General features: G+C 32.0%; 5 protein-coding genes and 27 pseudogenes across 32 annotated transcripts; 18 read left to right on the top strand and 14 right to left on the bottom strand.

Moving 5' to 3' along the window:
- Positions 1-160: 160 nt before the first annotated feature.
- Bm18317 lies at positions 161-352 on the bottom strand (annotated as a pseudogene). The gene has a single exon. A coding segment is annotated over exon 1 (192 nt).
- Positions 346-939, top strand: Bm18316 (annotated as a pseudogene). Its single transcript has one exon. A coding segment is annotated over exon 1 (594 nt).
- Positions 454-2,005, top strand: Bm17119 (Uncharacterized protein; the record flags this gene model as incomplete). The annotated part of the gene is made up of 3 exons (XM_043082813.1): positions 454-934; positions 1,210-1,349; positions 1,934-2,005. The coding sequence occupies 3 exons, from the start codon at positions 454-456 to the stop codon at positions 2,003-2,005; spliced, it is 693 nt and encodes a 230-aa protein (XP_042938747.1).
- On the top strand, positions 941-1,087 carry Bm18315 (annotated as a pseudogene). The gene has a single exon. A coding segment is annotated over exon 1 (147 nt).
- On the bottom strand, positions 1,307-1,654 carry Bm18314 (annotated as a pseudogene). Its single transcript has one exon. A coding segment is annotated over exon 1 (348 nt).
- On the bottom strand, positions 1,984-2,043 carry Bm18313 (annotated as a pseudogene). Its single transcript has one exon. A coding segment is annotated over exon 1 (60 nt).
- A 99-nt stretch (positions 2,044-2,142) lies between these two features.
- Bm18312 lies at positions 2,143-2,274 on the bottom strand (annotated as a pseudogene). The gene has a single exon. A coding segment is annotated over exon 1 (132 nt).
- Positions 2,275-2,475: 201 nt separating this feature from the next.
- Positions 2,476-3,974, top strand: Bm17118 (Uncharacterized protein; the record flags this gene model as incomplete). The annotated part of the gene is made up of 2 exons (XM_043082812.1): positions 2,476-2,563; positions 3,763-3,974. 2 exons carry the CDS (start codon positions 2,476-2,478, stop codon positions 3,972-3,974), a joined length of 300 nt encoding a protein of 99 aa, XP_042938746.1.
- Positions 2,502-2,615, bottom strand: Bm18311 (annotated as a pseudogene). The gene has a single exon. A coding segment is annotated over exon 1 (114 nt).
- Bm18310 lies at positions 3,677-3,757 on the top strand (annotated as a pseudogene). Its single transcript has one exon. A coding segment is annotated over exon 1 (81 nt).
- Positions 3,975-4,011: 37 nt separating the features above from the next.
- On the bottom strand, positions 4,012-5,572 carry Bm17117 (Uncharacterized protein; the record flags this gene model as incomplete). Its single annotated transcript, XM_001902755.2, has 3 exons — positions 4,012-4,085; positions 4,205-4,400; positions 5,243-5,572. 3 exons carry the CDS (start codon positions 5,570-5,572, stop codon positions 4,012-4,014), a joined length of 600 nt encoding a protein of 199 aa, XP_001902790.2.
- Bm18309 lies at positions 4,052-4,159 on the top strand (annotated as a pseudogene). Its single transcript has one exon. A coding segment is annotated over exon 1 (108 nt).
- Positions 4,125-4,583, bottom strand: Bm18308 (annotated as a pseudogene). The gene has a single exon. A coding segment is annotated over exon 1 (459 nt).
- Positions 4,761-5,258, top strand: Bm18307 (annotated as a pseudogene). Its single transcript has one exon. A coding segment is annotated over exon 1 (498 nt).
- Positions 4,857-10,439, top strand: Bm17116 (Uncharacterized protein; the record flags this gene model as incomplete). Its single annotated transcript, XM_043082811.1, has 3 exons — positions 4,857-5,489; positions 5,802-5,898; positions 10,201-10,439. 3 exons carry the CDS (start codon positions 4,857-4,859, stop codon positions 10,437-10,439), a joined length of 969 nt encoding a protein of 322 aa, XP_042938745.1.
- Positions 5,234-5,566, bottom strand: Bm18306 (annotated as a pseudogene). Its single transcript has one exon. A coding segment is annotated over exon 1 (333 nt).
- Bm18305 lies at positions 5,730-5,969 on the top strand (annotated as a pseudogene). Its single transcript has one exon. A coding segment is annotated over exon 1 (240 nt).
- Positions 7,425-7,547, top strand: Bm18304 (annotated as a pseudogene). Its single transcript has one exon. A coding segment is annotated over exon 1 (123 nt).
- Positions 10,440-12,547: 2,108 nt separating the features above from the next.
- Positions 12,548-12,796, bottom strand: Bm18303 (annotated as a pseudogene). The gene has a single exon. A coding segment is annotated over exon 1 (249 nt).
- A 253-nt stretch (positions 12,797-13,049) lies between these two features.
- Positions 13,050-13,331, top strand: Bm18302 (annotated as a pseudogene). The gene has a single exon. A coding segment is annotated over exon 1 (282 nt).
- A 744-nt stretch (positions 13,332-14,075) lies between these two features.
- On the top strand, positions 14,076-14,411 carry Bm18301 (annotated as a pseudogene). Its single transcript has one exon. A coding segment is annotated over exon 1 (336 nt).
- Positions 14,412-14,700: 289 nt separating this feature from the next.
- Positions 14,701-15,009, top strand: Bm18300 (annotated as a pseudogene). Its single transcript has one exon. A coding segment is annotated over exon 1 (309 nt).
- A 28-nt stretch (positions 15,010-15,037) lies between these two features.
- On the top strand, positions 15,038-15,385 carry Bm18299 (annotated as a pseudogene). The gene has a single exon. A coding segment is annotated over exon 1 (348 nt).
- A 216-nt stretch (positions 15,386-15,601) lies between these two features.
- Positions 15,602-15,748, bottom strand: Bm18298 (annotated as a pseudogene). Its single transcript has one exon. A coding segment is annotated over exon 1 (147 nt).
- Bm17115 (Uncharacterized protein) lies at positions 15,691-16,213 on the bottom strand (the record flags this gene model as incomplete). Its single annotated transcript, XM_043082810.1, has 2 exons — positions 15,691-15,768; positions 15,869-16,213. 2 exons carry the CDS (start codon positions 16,211-16,213, stop codon positions 15,691-15,693), a joined length of 423 nt encoding a protein of 140 aa, XP_042938744.1.
- On the bottom strand, positions 15,755-16,321 carry Bm18297 (annotated as a pseudogene). The gene has a single exon. A coding segment is annotated over exon 1 (567 nt).
- On the top strand, positions 16,315-16,506 carry Bm18296 (annotated as a pseudogene). The gene has a single exon. A coding segment is annotated over exon 1 (192 nt).
- A 485-nt stretch (positions 16,507-16,991) lies between these two features.
- Bm18295 lies at positions 16,992-17,429 on the top strand (annotated as a pseudogene). Its single transcript has one exon. A coding segment is annotated over exon 1 (438 nt).
- Bm18294 lies at positions 17,410-17,688 on the bottom strand (annotated as a pseudogene). Its single transcript has one exon. A coding segment is annotated over exon 1 (279 nt).
- Position 17,689: 1 nt separating this feature from the next.
- On the top strand, positions 17,690-17,905 carry Bm18293 (annotated as a pseudogene). Its single transcript has one exon. A coding segment is annotated over exon 1 (216 nt).
- Positions 17,904-18,173, bottom strand: Bm18292 (annotated as a pseudogene). The gene has a single exon. A coding segment is annotated over exon 1 (270 nt).
- Positions 18,174-18,996: 823 nt separating this feature from the next.
- On the top strand, positions 18,997-19,389 carry Bm18291 (annotated as a pseudogene). Its single transcript has one exon. A coding segment is annotated over exon 1 (393 nt).
- The last annotated feature ends 778 nt before the right edge of the window (positions 19,390-20,167 follow it).

Genomic DNA, 20,167 nt, shown 5'->3' with positions numbered 1-20,167 from the left:
GAGAAAAAAAACAGAAACCCTTGCCTATTTCTATCTTTGGGCAAAATTCCCTATTTTATTGTGAAATGGTGTACCTTTGAATTGTATAGCAAACTGAAAATACTTTTTTAATATTTTTATCAACAAATTAAGTAATTTACATATTATTCGCTAGTAGACAAAATTGTTCAACAGTTAAGTTTTTTGGACGCTCCCCTATTAACTCTGGCGATTTTAAATCACCGAAGTTACATGCTATATCGTAGTCATAGCCAATCTTCATCTCACTTCCCTCTCCAGCGACAACAGAGACCTGATTAGCAAAGGTTGATTTACTAAATGAGCCGATAAAACCAGAAACAGTAGAAGGAATTCAATATTTGCAATGAAAGACACCCAGTTGTTGAAGTTAACGATAAGTTCATTGCAAATAGCATCAATTTGTCTGGTATACATCTAATTACTGGCCCTAATATGGCTGAAAAAAGCACTTTCTTGAGGCAAAACGCTCTCATTGCAATTTTAGCTCATATGGATTCATTTGTGCCAGCAGATAGTGCACATATTGGAGTGAATGATAAGATATTCAGCAGGGTTGGCGCAACGGATAATATAACGGCTGGTTATTCCACCTTCATGGTGGAGATGATTGAAACAGCAACCATAGTCAACCAAGCAACAGACCGTTCCTTGGTAATACTTGATGAAATTGGTAGAGGAACAGGAGTGTATAATGGCTTATCTATTGCTCAGGCGGTAATTGAACATATTCACAATGTAAATAAGTGCCGCGCTATCTCTGCAACTCATTATACTAAAGTAAGCAAATACTTGAAAAGTGTCAAGTGTTTCTGTGTGAGAATAAAAGAATGGAAAGAGGAGGTGATCTTTCTACATGAAGTAGTTGAGGGCGTTGCAGATGAGTCATATGGAACACATGTGGCAAAACTTGCTGGTTTTCGATGCTAGTACACATAGGGAAGCATTATTGCTGCTTAAGGAAAGCTCCAATGATTTGATATATAAACACAAAGTTATGAAACAAGCATACTCTTCTTCAGCGGACAATCGTAGTTTTAGTCAGAGCAAATTGAACATTGAAAATTATTTACTAAAAAAAAAAAAAAAAATAAAATTGATGTGGAAAACGAATGAATTACTTTGCGAAGTGTAAAGTAAGTTTAATTGAAAAGATAAATAAAATAATCTCTAATATGGTAATAACTATAGCCAGTGCAGTAGCAGAGGTTGAACGAATGTCTATTTTGTTGAGCCAAGTAAAGCATGAAACTCTACTAACAATGCAAGTTCTAAACGAGCATAAGCCCCATTCTAATGCACCTTTACACCACTCATGGATAAAACCTACAGTAAGTATTGCAAGAAATATCATCATAGACCAAAATCCACAATAGCTTATTTTAGGTAAAGAAATAGCGCAAGGAAAAAGAAAAGCAATTTCTAAGTCAAATATCATAAATAATATTGAAACTAAATAAAACTTAATGTCAAAATTTTTTCTTGCTCTTGATAAAGGGTTAAAACCGCACTCATATGTAGAAAGTTTTTCACTATCTGGTTTGCTTATTGCAAGAAACATAGGCAATACACCCAAAGCAAGAGATAGTATAATTGACACGCAGATAAAAATTGCTATAGCTAAATATTCACTCATTTAATAAAACTCGTAGAAAGCAAAACTACAAATTTACATGCTTTCCTAATCTTTTATCACCTAAAATATCCATATGAAAGTGCGGCACAACTTGTTCCCCGTTTCACCGCAGTTAGTAACTAATCTATATCCTGTTTTTTTCTAGGTCATATTTATAAGTTATCTCTCTTACAGTTTTAAAGAAGCCTACTATTTCCTCCGCAGAAGCTTTAAAAATAAAATCATCATATGAAATATATTGACTTTTCGTTACAACTAAAATGTGAAATGGTGCATCAGGATACTTATCGTAAAATGCCAAGACATCCTCATCCTCATAAACCTTCTTGCAACTCACCCCTTAATATTTGAGCAAAGATGTTATTGCTATCATAGTATTTATTGCACATGCTTTAGAGGCACGACCACCTTTTTCTCTTCCTGGGTTCAGAACAGGTGTAGATGAAGGGCTCGCCATTTTACTGTTAGAGACATCTTCTTCAAAGCGTAGCCTTCTGCCCTTTATGTCCCCTACCAGATGTTTTACCTTTACCACAACCAATACCTCTAACTATTAATTTAGGCTTTTTTTTCTTCGATAATTCAGTAAATATAGAGTTTAACTTTATAACATTATTCATACTTTACCTGTTTCCGACTACCTCGCCAATCTTTTTACTCCTTTTGCTCGCTACTTGACGAGGAGATAACATATTATCAAAGACCTGTACATATAATACTGCACATATAACGTTATGAGGATTATTCGATCTAGTAGATTTAGATACTACATCTTTTATGCCCAACACCTCAAAAACCGACCAATCGATCCCCCAGCAATAATGCCTGTTCCAGCTCTAGCTGCTCTTAAAACTATTTCACCAGAGCAAAATTTAGCCTTAATATCATGGTGCAAAGTTCTACCTTCACGTAAATACACTCTAATCACCGATTTTTTTGCAGCATTTACAGCTTTTATCCTCCTATAGGAGGAATTAATGCAAAGCATTACTTATAAATTCTTTTACAGTTTCATAATTATTAGTTTCGCAGCGGTTGTAACATAATTCACTATTTTCTTTTGGTATTTTTATGTTAACTGTAAAATTCTTTTCTTGAGAAAGGCAGCTAACAAGCAGTTGTTGTCAGTAAATCTTCAGCTACAAATATTTAAGAAATCCACCAAGTAAGAAAAAGACAAAAGAAGCCCTAGTTAATATCTATTTAAAAACACTAGCGTTTTTTTATGTTTTAAATACTTAATAATCGCGACTTAGTTGTTTTTTATTGCAACTAACCTTTAGTCATAAATGTTTTAGAAATTTACTAGGCAAAAAAAAGCAAAAGATACATTGTGGTAGATAGTATTTATTCTCTAATCCTGCAAATTAGCATATTATACTCCTAAACGCTTTATAAGCGAGTTTCAACTTATATAGGTAAAAAATTAGAAATATTGTGAAGACATAAGGTAATATAGTGCAAAAAATTAAACATAAGATGCTAACTATATAACACTTTATTATTTTAATCTGCACAGATTGAAGGTAACTTAATACCTCCAGTATCAGGATAAGGGGGCTAGCGAGGTTTGTTTTTTAATTGCATATTTTTTCTTAAGTAGTTAAATGGCCATTTTACAATGAATTTTGTCAGTAACCACACTAAGTTTCTTGGTTGCTATGCAATAAAGTTCAGCAGCTATATATAACTTGAATTTATTTATGGTGTGCATTATGAGGTTGTCTTTCTTAGATTCAAAAATTACTGTCTACTTTACTCCATGAGAAGATTATGCTCAGCAAGTAATTAATACAATAGATCAATCTGAGAAATCCATTTTGGTTCAATAATACAAATTTACTCTTGAGAAAGTGGCTAATTCTCTAGTTGAAGCAAAAAAACGTAGCGTTGATATTAAAATTATTCTAGATAAATCATAGCACATTCAAAACATAGTGTTATGCACAAGTTATTTGAAGAAGGAATACCAATTTGGATTGATTACAATCCAGAAATCGCTCATAATAGAATATTAATTATGATGACCACAAGGTTATTACAGGGTCGTCCAATCTCAGTGATACAGCTGAAGAAAGAAATGCTGAAAAATTACTAACTATTGCGAGTGGGCGGTGCTGGTGGGAAAGCTGTGAACAACATGATCCAGTCTAATTTGCAAGGAGTGAATTTTGTTGTAGCAAATACCGATGCTGAAGCACTAGAAAAATCATTATGTGATAAGAAAATTCAGTTAGGTATTAATTTAACTAAGGGTCTTGATGCTGGTGCTTTGCCTGATGTTGGCAAGGGTGCAGCAGAAGAGTCAATGATGAGATAGATTATGGAGCATATAAAAGATAGCCATATGCTTTTCATCACGGTAGGGAGAGTGGTGGCACTGGAACAGGCGCAGCGCCAGTAATCGAAAAAGCAACAAGAGAGGCAAGAGCTGGAGTTAAGGATAAAGCGTCAAAAGAAAAAAAGATATTGACTGTTGGAGTTGTAACCAAACCATATTCCCTTTAAGTTCACTTAAAATTCTTTCTAGCGCCAAAAGATCGACAATACCCCCCTGATTGACGGGTATTATATGTGGATTGCACGCAGAATTAAGAATTGAGGGATGTTCTACAGCTGAAATCACATGTTGAAAGCCTGCTATCCCTTTCATAACAAGACTATTTGCTTCAGTTGCACCAGACGTAAAAACTATTTCCTTATTACTTGGAACGCCAATAGCACTACGAATGTTATCCCTTGCATCCTGAAGAATCCTTCTTGCTTCTTGTCCCTTTCTATGTAACGATGAAGGATTCAAAACCTGTTTTGATAGGACTTCAAGTATACTCTATTTTACACTGTCACTAACTGGAAAAGTTGCATTATAGTCAGCGTATATATAATCACTATTTTCTAAAGAAAATAAATTCAAATGTTCATTTGCCACTTAATTAGCCTACTATTAACTATATATTAGCTTTAACACGGTAAAAAGCTTGTTGCAAAAACAGTAAAATTAATACATAATTAATATATGCACAATTTATATATCTGTTAACAGGTTTTCATTAGGAGCTGCCGTGGTAGAAGTTTTTTTAAATAATGCAACAAAAAAAAAAAAAAAATAGAAGGTGAGTACCACCAGAGCAAAGAGACCAACGCACTAGTTGTGTTAATTTTACATCATCACCCTCAATATGGTGACAGTATGGATAGTAAAATGATACATAGTATATACACATCTTTTGTAGATAACAATTTTTCTGCATTGAAAATTAACTTCCGTGGTGTTGGAAAATCCACTGGAACTTTCGATAAGGGTATAGGGGAGTTAACTGACGCCGCAATAGCCATTGATTGGCTTCAAGAACACAACCCTAGTAATGTTCCAATTTGGATCGTTGGTTTTTCCTTTGGAGCATGGGTAGCTATGCAACTGATAATGCGCAGACCTGAGATAGTAGGCTTTATTGCTTTTTTCCTTCCAGCAACAAAGTATGATTTCTCTTTTCTCTCCCCCTGTCCGGTTCCTGGGCTTATCATACAAAGCAGTAATGACACAATTTCAGAAGAAAGTGATGTAACAGAATTAGCAAACTCGTTTACCTCAAAATTGACATCCAAATCAGCTGGCAACTTCTTCACTATATCGTGTAAAGTATGTGCTGAAACTTTTACTTCTCCTTCTGTTGACACATCTGCAGCAAGTGAAGCAAATATTGAAATATCAAGATCAGTAGCCATTAATTTTATGCTGCCATGTTGTGCTTTAATATTTATACACGCCAAGATATCTATTGCATTACGCCTTTCGACCACTCCACTTACTCTGGACAGCGTACTTAAAAGACTTGTACGGCCTATGCTAAAACGCATTTGCTTACATACAGAACTTTGTTTTTTGATTTCTACATCTATACCCCCAACCTGTGACATTATCTATTCTTAAAAAATATTTCAAATGATATCCACATTCTACGTAAAGTGAAGTGCTTATTTATATTTTTACCGGAAGAGTGGTTTTTATACTATGGTTTAGCCTGAGATTACAACAGTTCACTTTACATAGCTGAAGCTCGAGCTTAGCATCTGGGTTGTGAAAGTAAAGCCTGGCTACGCACGTAATTTTCTTTTTCCACAAAGGAAAGCAGTGTAAGCAACCAAGGAAAGCATAGCAAAACTGGAGGAGCAGCGTTCCTTTCTAGAAGAGGAAAATATAAGAAAATTGAATTTGGCAAGTGAGCTAGCAGCTTCTCTTGCTGGTAAGTTTGTAATATTGGTAAAGCAAGCTTCTGAGGATAGTAGCTTTCACGCAAGAATAACACTACAAGATAAGGATACGGCTATAAACTAAGCGAACTTTTAAATAGTAAATTCTATAAAGATAACAAAATCACTGATTTTTCAATATTAGATAATGATGACAGAAAAATTACAAATGTTTATGTTATTGAGAGTGGTGATGGTAAAAAAGTTAGAGTCAGATGTTATGACTTAGCTAATTCTTCTCTATGTGAATGTGAATTGCAGTTTAAATGGTACATCAATGGAAAAAAATGCAACATTGCATAGAGTTCTGAATTCTTTTCGCATGTCCAGGATAAGATTTTTTTACCGACACTACTGCTATTCTATAGGAACAACCCTCTGGCCTTATAGCTAAAACAAAAACAAAATGCAATACCTCAAAAACAACTTTTTTAATATCTCCAATATGCACGTTAACTAAAATTTAGCATAGAGGTTTTTCATTTTTCACCCATGTTATAACCCCAATATTCATTCCATGGAAGTAAAATTTTTCTATGATTAGACAATAAAATATTTTATTATTTACTAGAATAGTAATAATAGTTACTGACACCAATATCAATTTATAGTATAAGTAATATTGTTTAGTTCTAAATGTATGGATTTTAGTTTCTCTCACAATTGATTTAGTACTGCAGGCAGTACAAATTCAAAAAATAACGATCGGATCACAGAATCTATAATAGAAGATGATGATGAGTTTGAGATTATTGATGAGTTTATAAGTCTTCGTGATTCAAATAAAACATATTCTTTATCTTCTTCTTACCAAATAGATGAAAGTATTGTAGGAACAGATGGGTAGAGTATGCCATAAAAGAGAAAAGAGATGTAACTGTTGCCATCATGGGTGGAAGGGTAGCAGAAGAGATAAGCGATGCATCTTCGAATATAAAACAAACGTCTGACTTATCACGTGCCATGGTGACAAAATGAGGCATGAGTGACGAAGTAGGACCAGTATGTCACAGAATGTACATAGTTGTGACATAGTTTCTGAGGACACTCTGAAACTTAGAGATGAAGAAGTAAGTCTTGGTGTTATGAAAAGACAAGATATATTTGTTAACTAAACGCTACAAAGATCTGATTGATGAGAGTGAAATGAAAGATATATTAATAACGAAAGCAAAGAGAAAGAAAATCCTCCTTCTCTCTCTCTCTCTCCCTCTCCCATATAGGTTATATTGAACAATTTTCAGTTAATCAATGTTAAACTAATAGCAATTCTCAAAAGTAGTAGGAAAGCAAATTGATTTGTTGCCTATAGCACTTATAAGTTCTTGAGTAAGCTTAAAAGTTCTTTATTTGTCTAGCTTTTAGCTGATAATAGAATTAGCATAATTTATTTAATAGTGAAATGAATATAATTAATAAAAAACATTGTTAATAGCAACTCTTACTTTGTTGTTGTCACGACAGTCTGACGCAAGTGAAACAAAAGGATTTTACCTGAGTGGCAGGTATTATAGTCGATTTTTTTGCCAGCATGGGTAAGTTAAAACTAAAATCTGAAGATGCTAATTATAGAATTGCAACAGATTTTTGGAATGATGGTAGAGGTATACCAGAAGAATTGTATCACCTGGATAAACATAGCTGAGCTATAGTCCACCTTTTGCTGCAAGTATGGCATTTGGCAACCACAAAATTGAATTAGAGGCACTTAAATAAAATTAAAATTGATAATTTACGACCAATTTCCTTGTTAAATGTACGAAAACTATTACAAATTTTAAAATTTTTAAAAAATTCAAAATTTAAATTTGAAATAAAATTTAATTTTAATTCTTAAATTGAAAGTTTTATTAATTTTGCTGATGATTTTTTGCGCAAAACTTAATTACAAAAACGTATTTTAATATTTAAACTATAAAATGACCACACCATATATGAACCGCCCTGGTGCAATGCATATAACATAATCAATTAAGTTCAAAATATTGCTATTTTTAGTAGTTTTGGCACTTAATTAAAATAAAAATTGATAATTTAGAACCAATTTCCTTTTTTAATGTATGAAAACTATCACAAATTTTAAAATTTTTAAAAAATTCAAAATTTAAATTTGAAATAAAATTTAATTTTAATTCATAAATTGAATTAAAACCATTACTAATTGAAAGTTTTATTAATTTTGCTGATGAATTTTCGCGCAAAATTTTTGCGCATTACAAAATTTTTTCATTACAAAATTTCAATTCTTAATTTGAATTTAATTAATTTCACTTCTCTAATATTAAAAAAAAACTTAGTTATTAAAGTTTATTTTCTTATAATTGATTAATTTGTGTGCATTGCATAGGTGCTGGTCGCATACATCGTGGTCATTTGATCAGCAGAAATATTAAAATAAGCTTTAATAATTAAGTTTTAATCGATATTTGATTAGCAAAACTAATTAAATTTTTAATTTTTGACGGTTTTAATTCATTCTCACAATTATAATTAGTTTTTATTTCAAATTTAAAATTTAAATTTTATGAAAATTCATCAATTTATTAGAATTTTGCATATTAATCTACATAATAAATTCTAGCAATATCAAAAATTCATTTTAATTAATTTTTAATATATATATATATATATATGTCAAATCATTTAAAAAAGTAGATATTTTGAACTTAATTGACTAATTTTTATGCATTGGATGGGTACTGGTCACGTACATTGTGGTCATTTGACCAGCATAAATATTAAAATAAACCTTAATAATTAAGTTTTAACCAATATTTGATTAGTAAAACTGATTAAATTTTTAATTTGTCACGTTTTCAATTCATTCTAACAATTAAAAATAATTTTTATTTCAAATATAAATATCAAATTTTAAGAAAATCGTATAATTTTTAAAAGTGTTTGTATATTAAACTGTGAAATAAATCCCGGGTTGATCAAAATTTATTTTAATTAGATATTAAAATGTTAAAAAATATTAGATCGTTAAAAAAAAAAAGATATTTTGAACTTAATTGATTAATTTTTATCCATTGCATGGTACTGGTCATATACATTGTGGTCATTTGGTCAGCACAAATAATTAAATAAACTTTAATAATTGAGTTCTGAATGATATTTCAGTAGCAAAATTAAATAAATTTTAATTCATTCTTACAATTATAATTTGCGACAACTGCTTACTCCTTATAGGTATTGCGATTTTTAATGTTCACGCTGAGAATAGAAATGATGAGCGGAGGGAAGAAATCGTAAGTTCTCTTAGGCAGTGAGCTTTCTGCTGTGGTAGTAAATTCTATTTCTCTTGTCAGTTGGCTACCATCCGTTTCCCGAAAGAGACAAAAAAAAGAAAAAATTTTTTAGAAGAAAAAAGGCCTTTGTGGACCAGTTTTGATAAAATTCTTTATCTCTACAAATCGTTCACATGAGATTTACAACATAACTGAAAACATCAGAATGGAAAAAGAAACAAAAGCAGCTTTTTCAAAGTTAATCATTCAGACAAGCAAGAGATGTCTTGTCGAGCCAAAACAACAAAAAGTGAGGAGAAGCCTAAAATAAGCTCCAACAAAGCTGGATTCATCGATTTAGCACATCATATCCTATCTTTCGACAGATCCATGTCTTGAGTCCTAAAAATTTTGAAGTGAACTTGTCTAAATTACAGGAAGCAAAGAGCAAACATATCCAACAGCGTAAAGCGTTAGGTCGCAAAAGTAATATATGTGATGAAACGATCCGGAAAATTTGCACAAAGCTTGGAACATCCGAGAATAAAAGAAAGAAACGAAATTTAAAGTCTACGATGCTCTGAATGATGGATGTATTCGTGGAAATTTTTTCGTTGAACAGGTATCGGGAGATTGGCACTTACGAGATTAATTTTTGAATAGAAATAAAAAAATAAATTGAAAATCTCATTCTGATTACAAATCCTTCAGAACGCTTCATTCTTTTCACCGCTATCAATGTGATTAACATGTTTTTTTCTTTCAATAAGTATTTTTTTCAAATAAGAGCAATCAAATAAGTATTACCTGCTCAGAACTTTATCTAATTAATTCCTTCAATTAATTTTCATAATGCGACAGAAAGATATGGGAAATCTAAGCTGTGAAATATTTATTTCTTTGGGAATTATTTTCTTGCCAAATCATCTTCTTGACCTGCCAACTCGGTAACTGACCAGTCATCCCACAATCATCAAGCGAATCATCCCACAATTCATAATGCTTAATAATGCGTACTATATGATGTTAAATTTAAGCTAAAATTAGTAAATATGCAAATTTCAGCATCAGTTCGTCTTGGCATGGGCGACTTCATTTTCTATAGTTTGCTGGTAGATAAAGCCTCCGCGACACGTAGTACAATGTGCGTTGCTGACTCAATGGCTGGCTGGCTGGCTGGCATACTCACCCTGGCAGTACTGTCTAGCTACGATGAACCCACTACAGCACTGTCTGTTCCGATCGATTACCATCGCTGTACTGCTACATTCCGGCATTTATCTGTTCGTCGAACCATTCCATAATCGCATAGTGATGAGCACAAAATTATTTACCTCTAGACAAAACAGAACTATCTCCACCATATGACTTCTCCAGTTGCAGGCAAGTTCATCAGTTCATAAATTTGATACATGCCAAAGATCATAAGGGATCATCTTAGTGACAGCATATTTTGCATTAAAAAACAATACAATGGAATCAACGCTACATTATGAAAGAAATAACGAATAAATAAAAGAAAGTGAGAATGCAATCAACAATGCCAAATTTAAGAATAAACTTTAAAATACGAAGATGAAACGAAGGAGTCAAAAAGTAAGCAATATAAACTAATTAAAAATGCAATACATTCTAGGTATAAATAAATGAAGCGACAAATACTATTATTATTATTATTATTATTAAAAATCCAACACTTTAAAAGTCAAAGAGTAAAACAGTTGAATTAAATCCTTGCTGAACACCCCGATGCTGAATTCATCAAAGTTGAAGTGATACAGCCAAACATTACGCCTAAATAATTAAGTTGCAATTCAAAGCAACATAACAGCCAAAAAAATCCACTATTACTAGAAAGTTCAATCTGTATTAATATTAGATTTAAAACTGAATGTTTCGTAAAATGTGAACCGAGGAAAGTTAGGCAATGAATCATTAAATTTCATCTTATAAATGTTTCGTATAATATCAATTGATTCAGATAATGAAACTTAACTATTACATACTTCTCTCAAAACTTTACTTCGCCGAAATAACTATTACAAGTACCGATTATCCTCCAACTTGAAATTACTATTTTACATGTTTTTTGAAAAAAGCTTTCAGAAAAAAAATCCGAAAAGATTATGCTTCAAAGTGCTAAGGAAAACAAAGAACAAATAATTTAACCTATTGTGAAAAGTTTTCTAGAAAATTCCAAGAGAAGGAATATCGATTGCCAAAAACCAATCGATTGGTAACCATAACTGCATGAGATCCAAGCAAAAAAAAAAAAATAAATAAATAAATAAAAACAAAAAGACACAAAAAAGAAACAAAAGAATGATTGATGATGATGATTTCGATAAGAATGAGACGTTGGTCATGGTCGTTTAATAGAAATACATGTAGAAATAACATTAACATAGTTCACAGTAATATTTTTGTTTCCGAAACTGTACTTTCCTTTGTGTTATTCAGGTAAATGAGATTAAAGCTTGTCTTTATTTTAGTTCGAAGAAGTTTCGGTAGAATTTATACTTTCTAACTTAACTGCTCACGTCCGCTTACGCCGTCAACTCTGCTTTCCGATCAGTCTAATCATAGAGAGGATAGCAGTTTTCATAAAATTTAAAAGAAGGAAATTCGCAAATGGTACATGAACCGTGAAACGTTATGGACGTAGCTAACAAATCATATTTGAAATTTTGAACTAGATATGAAGGGATTTTAACCACGGTAATTGCTATTCCTGCAATAGCTGCAACTGTTTTCAAAGTCCGACAGTCAGGGTTAGAGGCATGATAATGCTAGCAACAGAACTAAATCTGCTAACAATTTCGTCTTATCAGTGCCACTTACTCTGTCTGCAAGTACTGCACATGAGAGTGAAAAATCTATATCTAGTAAAAATACCGTAATGACAGCTCAGTCTTAAACATTTTTTACTTCTGATAAAATAAAAAACCAACCATACTTTTGGATCCTCCCCGACTTCTTTTAATATAACAGTATGACACTCTCTGCACGTCCATAATGTGTTGACTATATCATCTAAACCTTTTAAGTCTATTCTCGCCACCACAGCATTAATCCCTTGTTTGACCAAGGGAAAATCTAGTACTTGGATCTGTGTGCTTGATTAGTATGTACTCGCGTTCAGTCAACATGAAAACATTTTGGTAGACACTAGTAGCTTTTAGATTTGACAAAAAAATCTGTGTTGATGTTTGCTGTACATTTATATTACTAATAGTACTTTTGCTTGCATCTTCAACGCTCTGAATAGCAAAAACCACAAAGGCATTTAATTTTCTCATCACTTTCAACTAGTCCTTTATCTTAGATGCAAAAAGAGGATTATATATTAATGTCCATACCTCATTAAGGACGATAATAGATGGAGTGCCATCAAGAGATATACTAATCCTGTGAAATAATAAGTCAAGACCAACCCCAGAGCAACGGGATCTTTCAGTAAGCTAGCCATTTCAAAGCCAAATGCTCTTGCTTTTGAAAAATCTATCAAATCTTTATTGTTATCAAATACTGCAGCATGAGAGCTATTACCATGCCACATAGATATCACTCCAGCTAGAGTATCAGAACCTGCAAGTCCTAAAAATGGTACTAGGTTTCTGAAGGATCTATCTTCCTTTCATAATTTAAAATTTCCTTCAATTATTTATCATTATTTAACTATTATATGGTTAAATTTCTATTTTGTGTACTGTTATTGCCGCTAATAATAAATACTAATAATAAATATATTAAAGCATAATGAAAATTTATCTAAAAATCCTTGAGTATTTTCAGAACTTAGCTAAAATTTTTTTGACACCTCCTGATTATTTCTGTTGTCAGGAGGTGTCAAAATTGCGCCTCGAAAAGTTGTAGTCTCAAACTGTGGATGGTAATCTATGGCAAAACAGCCAAGAGGGACAAGAATTTTAAAAGAATATTCTAAAATTAAGAATGATATAGAGTCATTTTCAAAGCTAGAAAGTGATTATAACGATGCTATCAGTTTAATGAAATCCACTATTGATGAAAACGATGAAGAGTTTTTCTCTGAAATTGAAAATGAATTACTGAAATCAGAGAAATTAGTTAAGCGTAAAGAAACAAATTTCTTATTTACTGATGGAGCAGATAATACTGAAATCCACTCAGGAGTTGGTGGAACAGAGAGCGATGATTAGACTGAAATGTTGATGTGCATTTGATAGATATTAATATCTATTCGATATTAAGCAGGGTTTCTTTTGCCTTTCTCATTTAATTAAAAATTTAACTAATTTTATCATGATGCTTGTCTCCCATTCATTCATGTAGCGTAACAATTCACCAACGACAGATTTCAATCGTTCCTCTCAAAAAAAGAAAAAAAAAATGGGTTGGCTTTTTTGTCGTAATCCACGATAATTAAAACATTATTTAAAAAGGGATGACAATGGAATATGAACAGTGGAAAGAAATATTAAGTGCAATCGATAAGGAAACAATTAAGTAAAGATAATGCAATTGCAAAAATAAAAGAGAATTTAAAAAAATGGATTTACGTACATATGGAAGGAAACTAGTTTTGATGTAAATCACTTATTTGCAGTGAAAAATGGACTATTGCACACATTTATGACTAAAGGTTAGTTGCAATAAAAAACAACTAAGTCGCGATTATTAAGTATTTAAAACATAAAAAAACGCTAGTGTTTTTAAATAGATATTAACTAGGGCTTCTTTTGTCTTTTTCTTACTTGGTGGATTTCTTAAATATTTGTAGCTGAAGATTTACTGACAACAACTGCTTGTTAGCTGCCTTTCTCAAGAAAAGAATTTTACAGTTAACATAAAAATACCAAAAGAAAATAGTGAATTATGTTACAACCGCTGCGAAACTAATAATTATGAAACTGTAAAAGAATTTATAAGTAATGCTTTGCATTAATTTCTCCTATAGGAGGATAAAAGTTGTAAATGCTGCAAAAAAATCGGTGATTAGAGTGTATTTACGTGAAGGTAGAACTTTGCACCATGATATTAAGGCTAAATTTTGCTCTGGTGAAATAGTTTTAAGAGCAGCTAGAGCTGGAACAGGCATTATTGCTGGGGGATCGATTGGGTCGGTTTTTGAGGTGTTGGGCATAAAAGATGTAGTAGCTAAATCTACTAGATCGAATAATCCTCATAACGTTATATGTGCAGTATTATATGTACAGGTCTTTGATAATATGTTATCTCCTCGTCAAGTAGCGAGCAAAAGAAGTAAAAAGATTGGCGAGGTAGTCGGAAACAGGTAAAGTATGAATAATGTTATAAAGTTAAACTCTATATTTACTGAATTATTGAAGAAAAAAAAGCCTAAATTAATAGTTAGAGGTATTGGTTGTGGTAAAGGTAAAACATCTGGTAGGGGACATAAAGGGCAGAAGGCTACGCTTTGAAGGAGATGTCTCTAACAGTAAAATGGAGAGCCCTTCATCTACACCTATTCTGAACCCAGGAAGAGAAAAAGGTGGTCGTGCCTCTAAAGCATGTGCAATAAATACTATGATAGCAATAACATCTTTGCTCAAATATTAAGGGGTGAGTTGCAAGAAGGTTTATGAGGATGAGGATGTCTTGGCATTTTACGATAAGTATCCTGATGCACCATTTCACATTTTAGTTGTAACGAAAAGTCAATATATTTCATATGATGATTTTATTTTTAAAGCTTCTGCGGAGGAAATAGTAGGCTTCTTTAAAACTGTAAGAGAGATAACTTATAAATATAACCTAGAAAAAAACAGGATATAGATTAGTTACTAACTGCGGTGAAGCGGGGAACAAGTTGTGCCGCACTTTCATATGGATATTTTAGGTGATAAAAGATTAGGAAAGCATGTAAATTTGTAGTGTTGCTTTCTACGAGTTTTATTAAATGAGTGAATATTTAGCTATAGCAATTTTTATCTGCGTGTCAATTATACTATCTCTTGCTTTGGGTGTATTGCCTATGTTTCTTGCAATAAGCAAACCAGATAGTGAAAAACTTTCTACATATGAGTGCGGTTTTAACCCTTTATCAAGAGCAAGAAAAAATTTTGACATTAAGTTTTATTTAGTTTCAGTATTATTTATGATATTTGACTTAGAAATTGCTTCTCTTTTTCCTTGCGCTATTTCTTTATCTAAAATAAGCTATTGTGGATTTTGGTCTATGATGATATTTCTTGCAATACTTACTGTAGGTTTTATCCATGAGTGGTGTAAAGGTGCATTAGAATGGGGCTTATGCTCGTTTAGAACTTGCATTGTTAGTAGAGTTTCATGCTTTACTTGGCTCAACAAAATAGACATTCGTTCAACCTCTGCTACTGCACTGGCTGTAGTTATTACCATATTAGAGATTATTTTATTTATCTTTTCAATTAAACTTACTTTACACTTCGCAAAGTAATTCATTCGTTTTCCACATCAATTTTATTTTTTTTTTTTTTAGTAAATAATTTTCAATGTTCAATTTGCTCTGACTAAAACTACGATTGTCCGCTGAAGAAGAGAATGCTTGTTTCATAACTTTGTGTTTATATATCAAATCATTGGAGCTTTCCTTAAGCAGCAATAATGCTTCCCTATGTGTACTAGCATCGAGTGTTCCATATGACTCATCTGCAACGCCCTCAACTACTTCATGTAGAAAGATCACCTCCTCTTTCCATTCTTTTATTCTCACACAGAAACACTTGACACTTTTCAAGTATTTGCTTACTTTAGTATAATGAGTTGCAGAGATAGCGCGGCACTTATTTACATTGTGAATATGTTCAATTACCGCCTGAGCAATAGATAAGCCATCATACACTCCTGTTCCTCTACCAATTTCATCAAGTATTACCAAGGAACGGTCTGTTGCTTGGTTGACTATGGTTGCTGTTTCAATCATCTCCACCATGAAGGTGGAATAACCAGCCTTTATATTATCCGTTGCGCCAACCCTGCTGAATATCTTATCATTCACTCCAATATGTGCACTATCTGCTGGCACAAATGAATCCATATGAGCTAAAATTGCAATGAGAGCGTTTTGCCTCAAGAAAGTGCTTTTTTCAGCCATATTAGGGCCAGTAATTAGATGTATACCAGACAAATTGATGCTATTTGCAATGAACTTATCGTTAACTTCAACAACTGGGTGTCTTTCATTGCAAATATTGAATTCCTTCTACTGTTTCTGGTTTTATCGGCTCATTTAGTAAATCAACCTTTGCTAATCAGGTCTCTGTTGTCGCTGGAGAGGGAAGTGAGATGAAGATTGGCTATGACTACGATATAGCATGTAACTTCGGTGATTTAAAATCGCCAGAGTTAATAGGGGAGCGTCCAAAAAACTTAACTGTTGAACAATTTTGTCTACTAGCGAATAATATGTAAATTACTTAATTTGTTGATAAAAATATTAAAAAAGTATTTTCAGTTTGCTATACAATTCAAAGGTACACCATTTCACAATAAAATAGGGAATTTTGCCCAAAGATAGAAATAGGCAAGGGTTTCTGTTTTTTTTCTCTGGTTGCTATTTCTACGCTGTGATTCAATTTGGCAAAAAGATTACATGTATACCTTCCGCAAATGGCAGTTTGGGCTTTTCAAAAAGCCAAAATTCTATATAATTTTAGTTATAAGTTATGGCTTATAGAAGAGGCTACCACAGATCTATTGCATATGCACAATTTTCTAAAAAAATAGTAGTATTGCCTTTGCATAGTATAAAGTATTCCTATGTAAATTCTATGTTATCCATATAATAAAGTTGAAGCTATTGCTAACGCAACGTATTTAAAAATGTTATGAACTTCGTAAGAGAAAAAAATACTCCTTTGATGGAGCAATATTTGAACCTAAAAGCTCAATATCAGGATCATCTGTTATTTTATAGGCTGGGAGATTTTTATGAGTTGTTTTTTGATGATGCTATTAAAGCTGCGAAGTTGCTGAATATAGTACTAACTAAGAGAGGTAATTTGTATGGGCAAGAGGTACCAATGTGTGGAGTTCCAGCGCATAGTAGTGAATCTTATCTTCATAAGTTAATAGATTTAGGATTCAAAGTAGCAATCTGCGATCAGTTAGAAACTGCTGATGAAGCAAAAAGCAGGGGCTATAAATCTATAGTAAAACGTGATGTAGTGCAAATTGTAACTCCAGGAACAATTGTTGAAGATTCGCTATTAGAGGATAAAAACAGCAATGATCTTGCGTCCATAGTTAAACAAAATGGGGAGTATGCTATTGGCTGGCTTGAATTATCAACAGGATGCATGTTTTACACGAGGGTTTTTGTGCTTTGCAAACATATCTACCATGTAAAACTAGCCAGTGATGAGCATAGAGTAGGTATTTTTTTGGAACTACATTTAAAAGAGATTTCTCTGTTTTGAACACGTCTTTTTCTTTCACAAGGCCAATTTTATTGCTCACTCTAAAAACATGAGTATCAACTGCCAATGTTGGAATGCCAAGTCCCGAATTTAAAAATACATTAGCACTCTTTCTTCCAACTCCTGGCAAAGACACCAAGTCGTCAAAATTGGGAGACATAGCAATAAGAATAGTAAGAAGAGAACCGAGTGTTCAGGTTACAGTATGTGATATAAATCAAAACATGCTAAGTAGAGGACGTAATAAAGCCATAAACTCAAATCAGCTTAATTTTAATTGGGTGTGTGCAAACGCAGAAAGTTTGCCATTTGAAGACTCTGAGTTCGACTGTTGCACAATAGCTTTTGGTATTCGGATCCTCTCAGAGTCGTCACTAGAGACCGTCTTTCCAGCCCATCATTACGTGCATATTCAAAGCTACCCATAGTAACAGTCTTCTTATTTCTGCTCTTTCATTCACTAAATTTACTAGGTCACTACCCCCTCCCCTTCTCCCCCCCAAAACCAGGTGTCCCTCTCGCAACTGTCTTCACTGGTGCTATTGATATCTTCTTTATATATGTATTAAATATCTTCTTTATATCGGGCAAACAAATAGTAATGTGTGGATCAAAACAACCAGGTCTAAGCAGTGCATTACGAAACCTCCATAAATTTTAAATAGTGCGTAACTTTAATTTTAGTACTTAATAATCTCTCTATATTGCATTACAGTCAAGAAAAATAAACACTGAATACCTTTTCTACAGTCTTACAATTTAATTTTCTAATAAAATGCTAGATTTTCAGTAGAAAAATCCGGTAAAGGCACAATTTTTTATTGTGCTTTAAGTAAATATACTTTTAACATTATTATTAATCTGTTACGATATTAAACAGATATTTTCTAAAAAAAAAATGAACAAATACGAAATTTTACAAGTTTCTATAAAAAGTATTACATAGATTGAAGAATACTGAGAATACGCTATAAGTACTAGATCAGAGTCAACTAAACGTAGAAGATAAAGTTGAACAAATGGGTCTTCTAGAAGAAATTAGACATGAGACTATCTCCCACAATATAATAAAAGAATCATTAGCATAAACACGTACTCCTAGTAACAAAAAGAAAGGTGATAGTTGACAGCTAAAGTTAATAGAGAGGATGCATAAAAGCAACAGTGCTATTTCCATTGACCGTAAAATCCTTTGTCCAAAGTTAAAACTGAGTGCCAAAATTTACGGAGGCTATCTCAATCTGAACCCAGTAGCTTAGAAAAACTAAAAGAACTTTTTTTTTTTTTTTTTTTTTTTTTTTTGCTGACTTAGTCAAACTCATTCGTGCAGTAGTTTCTATAAAATCGCAGCAAAAGAAATATTTCCTAAGTTAGGCAAATTTTTCAGCGACAATATAGATAGAATAATTGAAAAACAGAAGAAAGACAAGGTTACTAATACACAGAAGATTACTACTCAAAGCAGATTGAACTTGGCTCATTATGCTTGCAGCAAATAGGTTTTACGTCACACCATGCATACTTCTTATCAGCACCTATATCTGATTTCTGTTATGGTTTAGTTTTACTTTTGGTTCGGTGGTCATCAAATTTATCAAAAATGTCTATAAGTAGCTCATTTACAAGGTACAATCATGTGTGAAACTCAACGGAAAGAATGATTGGAACATGCAGGAAATTTACTGAGTTTATTCAACCATACATAAAAGAGAAACTCATTGTAAAGGTCAAAGTTAATGCAAGGATCAACAGTGTTGAGAATCTGCACTTCATTTTCAATAAAGTGAATCTTCCCTCTCCTTTAGAGAAGGCAGATAAATTTAGTCCATTGATATTTAAAATTATTAAAACTTATTTTAATAATTACACTGGCCAAATGACCACAATGTATGCGACCAGTATCTATGCAATGCACACAAATTAATCAATTAAGTTCAGAATAACCATTTTTTTTTTTTTAATGAATTGATATTTATAAATATTTTAACATTTAATTAAAATAATTTCTGACAATACATGTATTCATTTCGCAAAATTGTACAAATTTCCTATATTTTGATACTTAAAATAGAAATAAAAATTAATTCTAACTGTAAGAATGAATTAAAGCCGTCATTAATTAAAAATTTAATTAATTTTGCTAATAAAAAATTGATTAAAGCTTAATTATTAAAGTTTGTTTTATTATTTATGTTGCCAATTGACCACACCATAAATGACCAGTACCCATGCAACGCTTATAAATTAATCAATTAAGCTCAAAATTTTCTTTACGAATTGATATTTTTTAATAGTTTTAACATTTTAATTAAATTGAAATTTGACAACACCGGCATTTATTTCATAGTTTAATATGCAAAAACTTTTACAAATTGCACAATTTTCTTAAATTATGGTATTTAAATTTGGAAAATAAATTAATTGCAATTGTAAGAATGAAATAAAACCGTGACAAACAAAGAATTTAATTAATTTTGCTAATAAAATATTGATTAAAAGTTATTTTTTAAAGTTTTTTTTAATATTTTATGCTGACCAATTGACCACACCGTGATTAACCAGTACCTATGCAACGCTTATAAATTAATCAATCAAGTTCAAATTATCTAATTTTTTTAATGATTTGATTT

This window comes from Brugia malayi (assembly GCF_000002995.4).
Source record: "Brugia malayi strain FR3 genome assembly, contig: Bm_011, whole genome shotgun sequence".
Taxonomy (NCBI): Eukaryota; Metazoa; Nematoda; class Chromadorea; order Rhabditida; family Onchocercidae; genus Brugia; species Brugia malayi.
The sequence above is the reverse complement of the archived record's forward strand: the minus strand, read 5'-3'. Positions and strand labels throughout refer to the sequence as shown.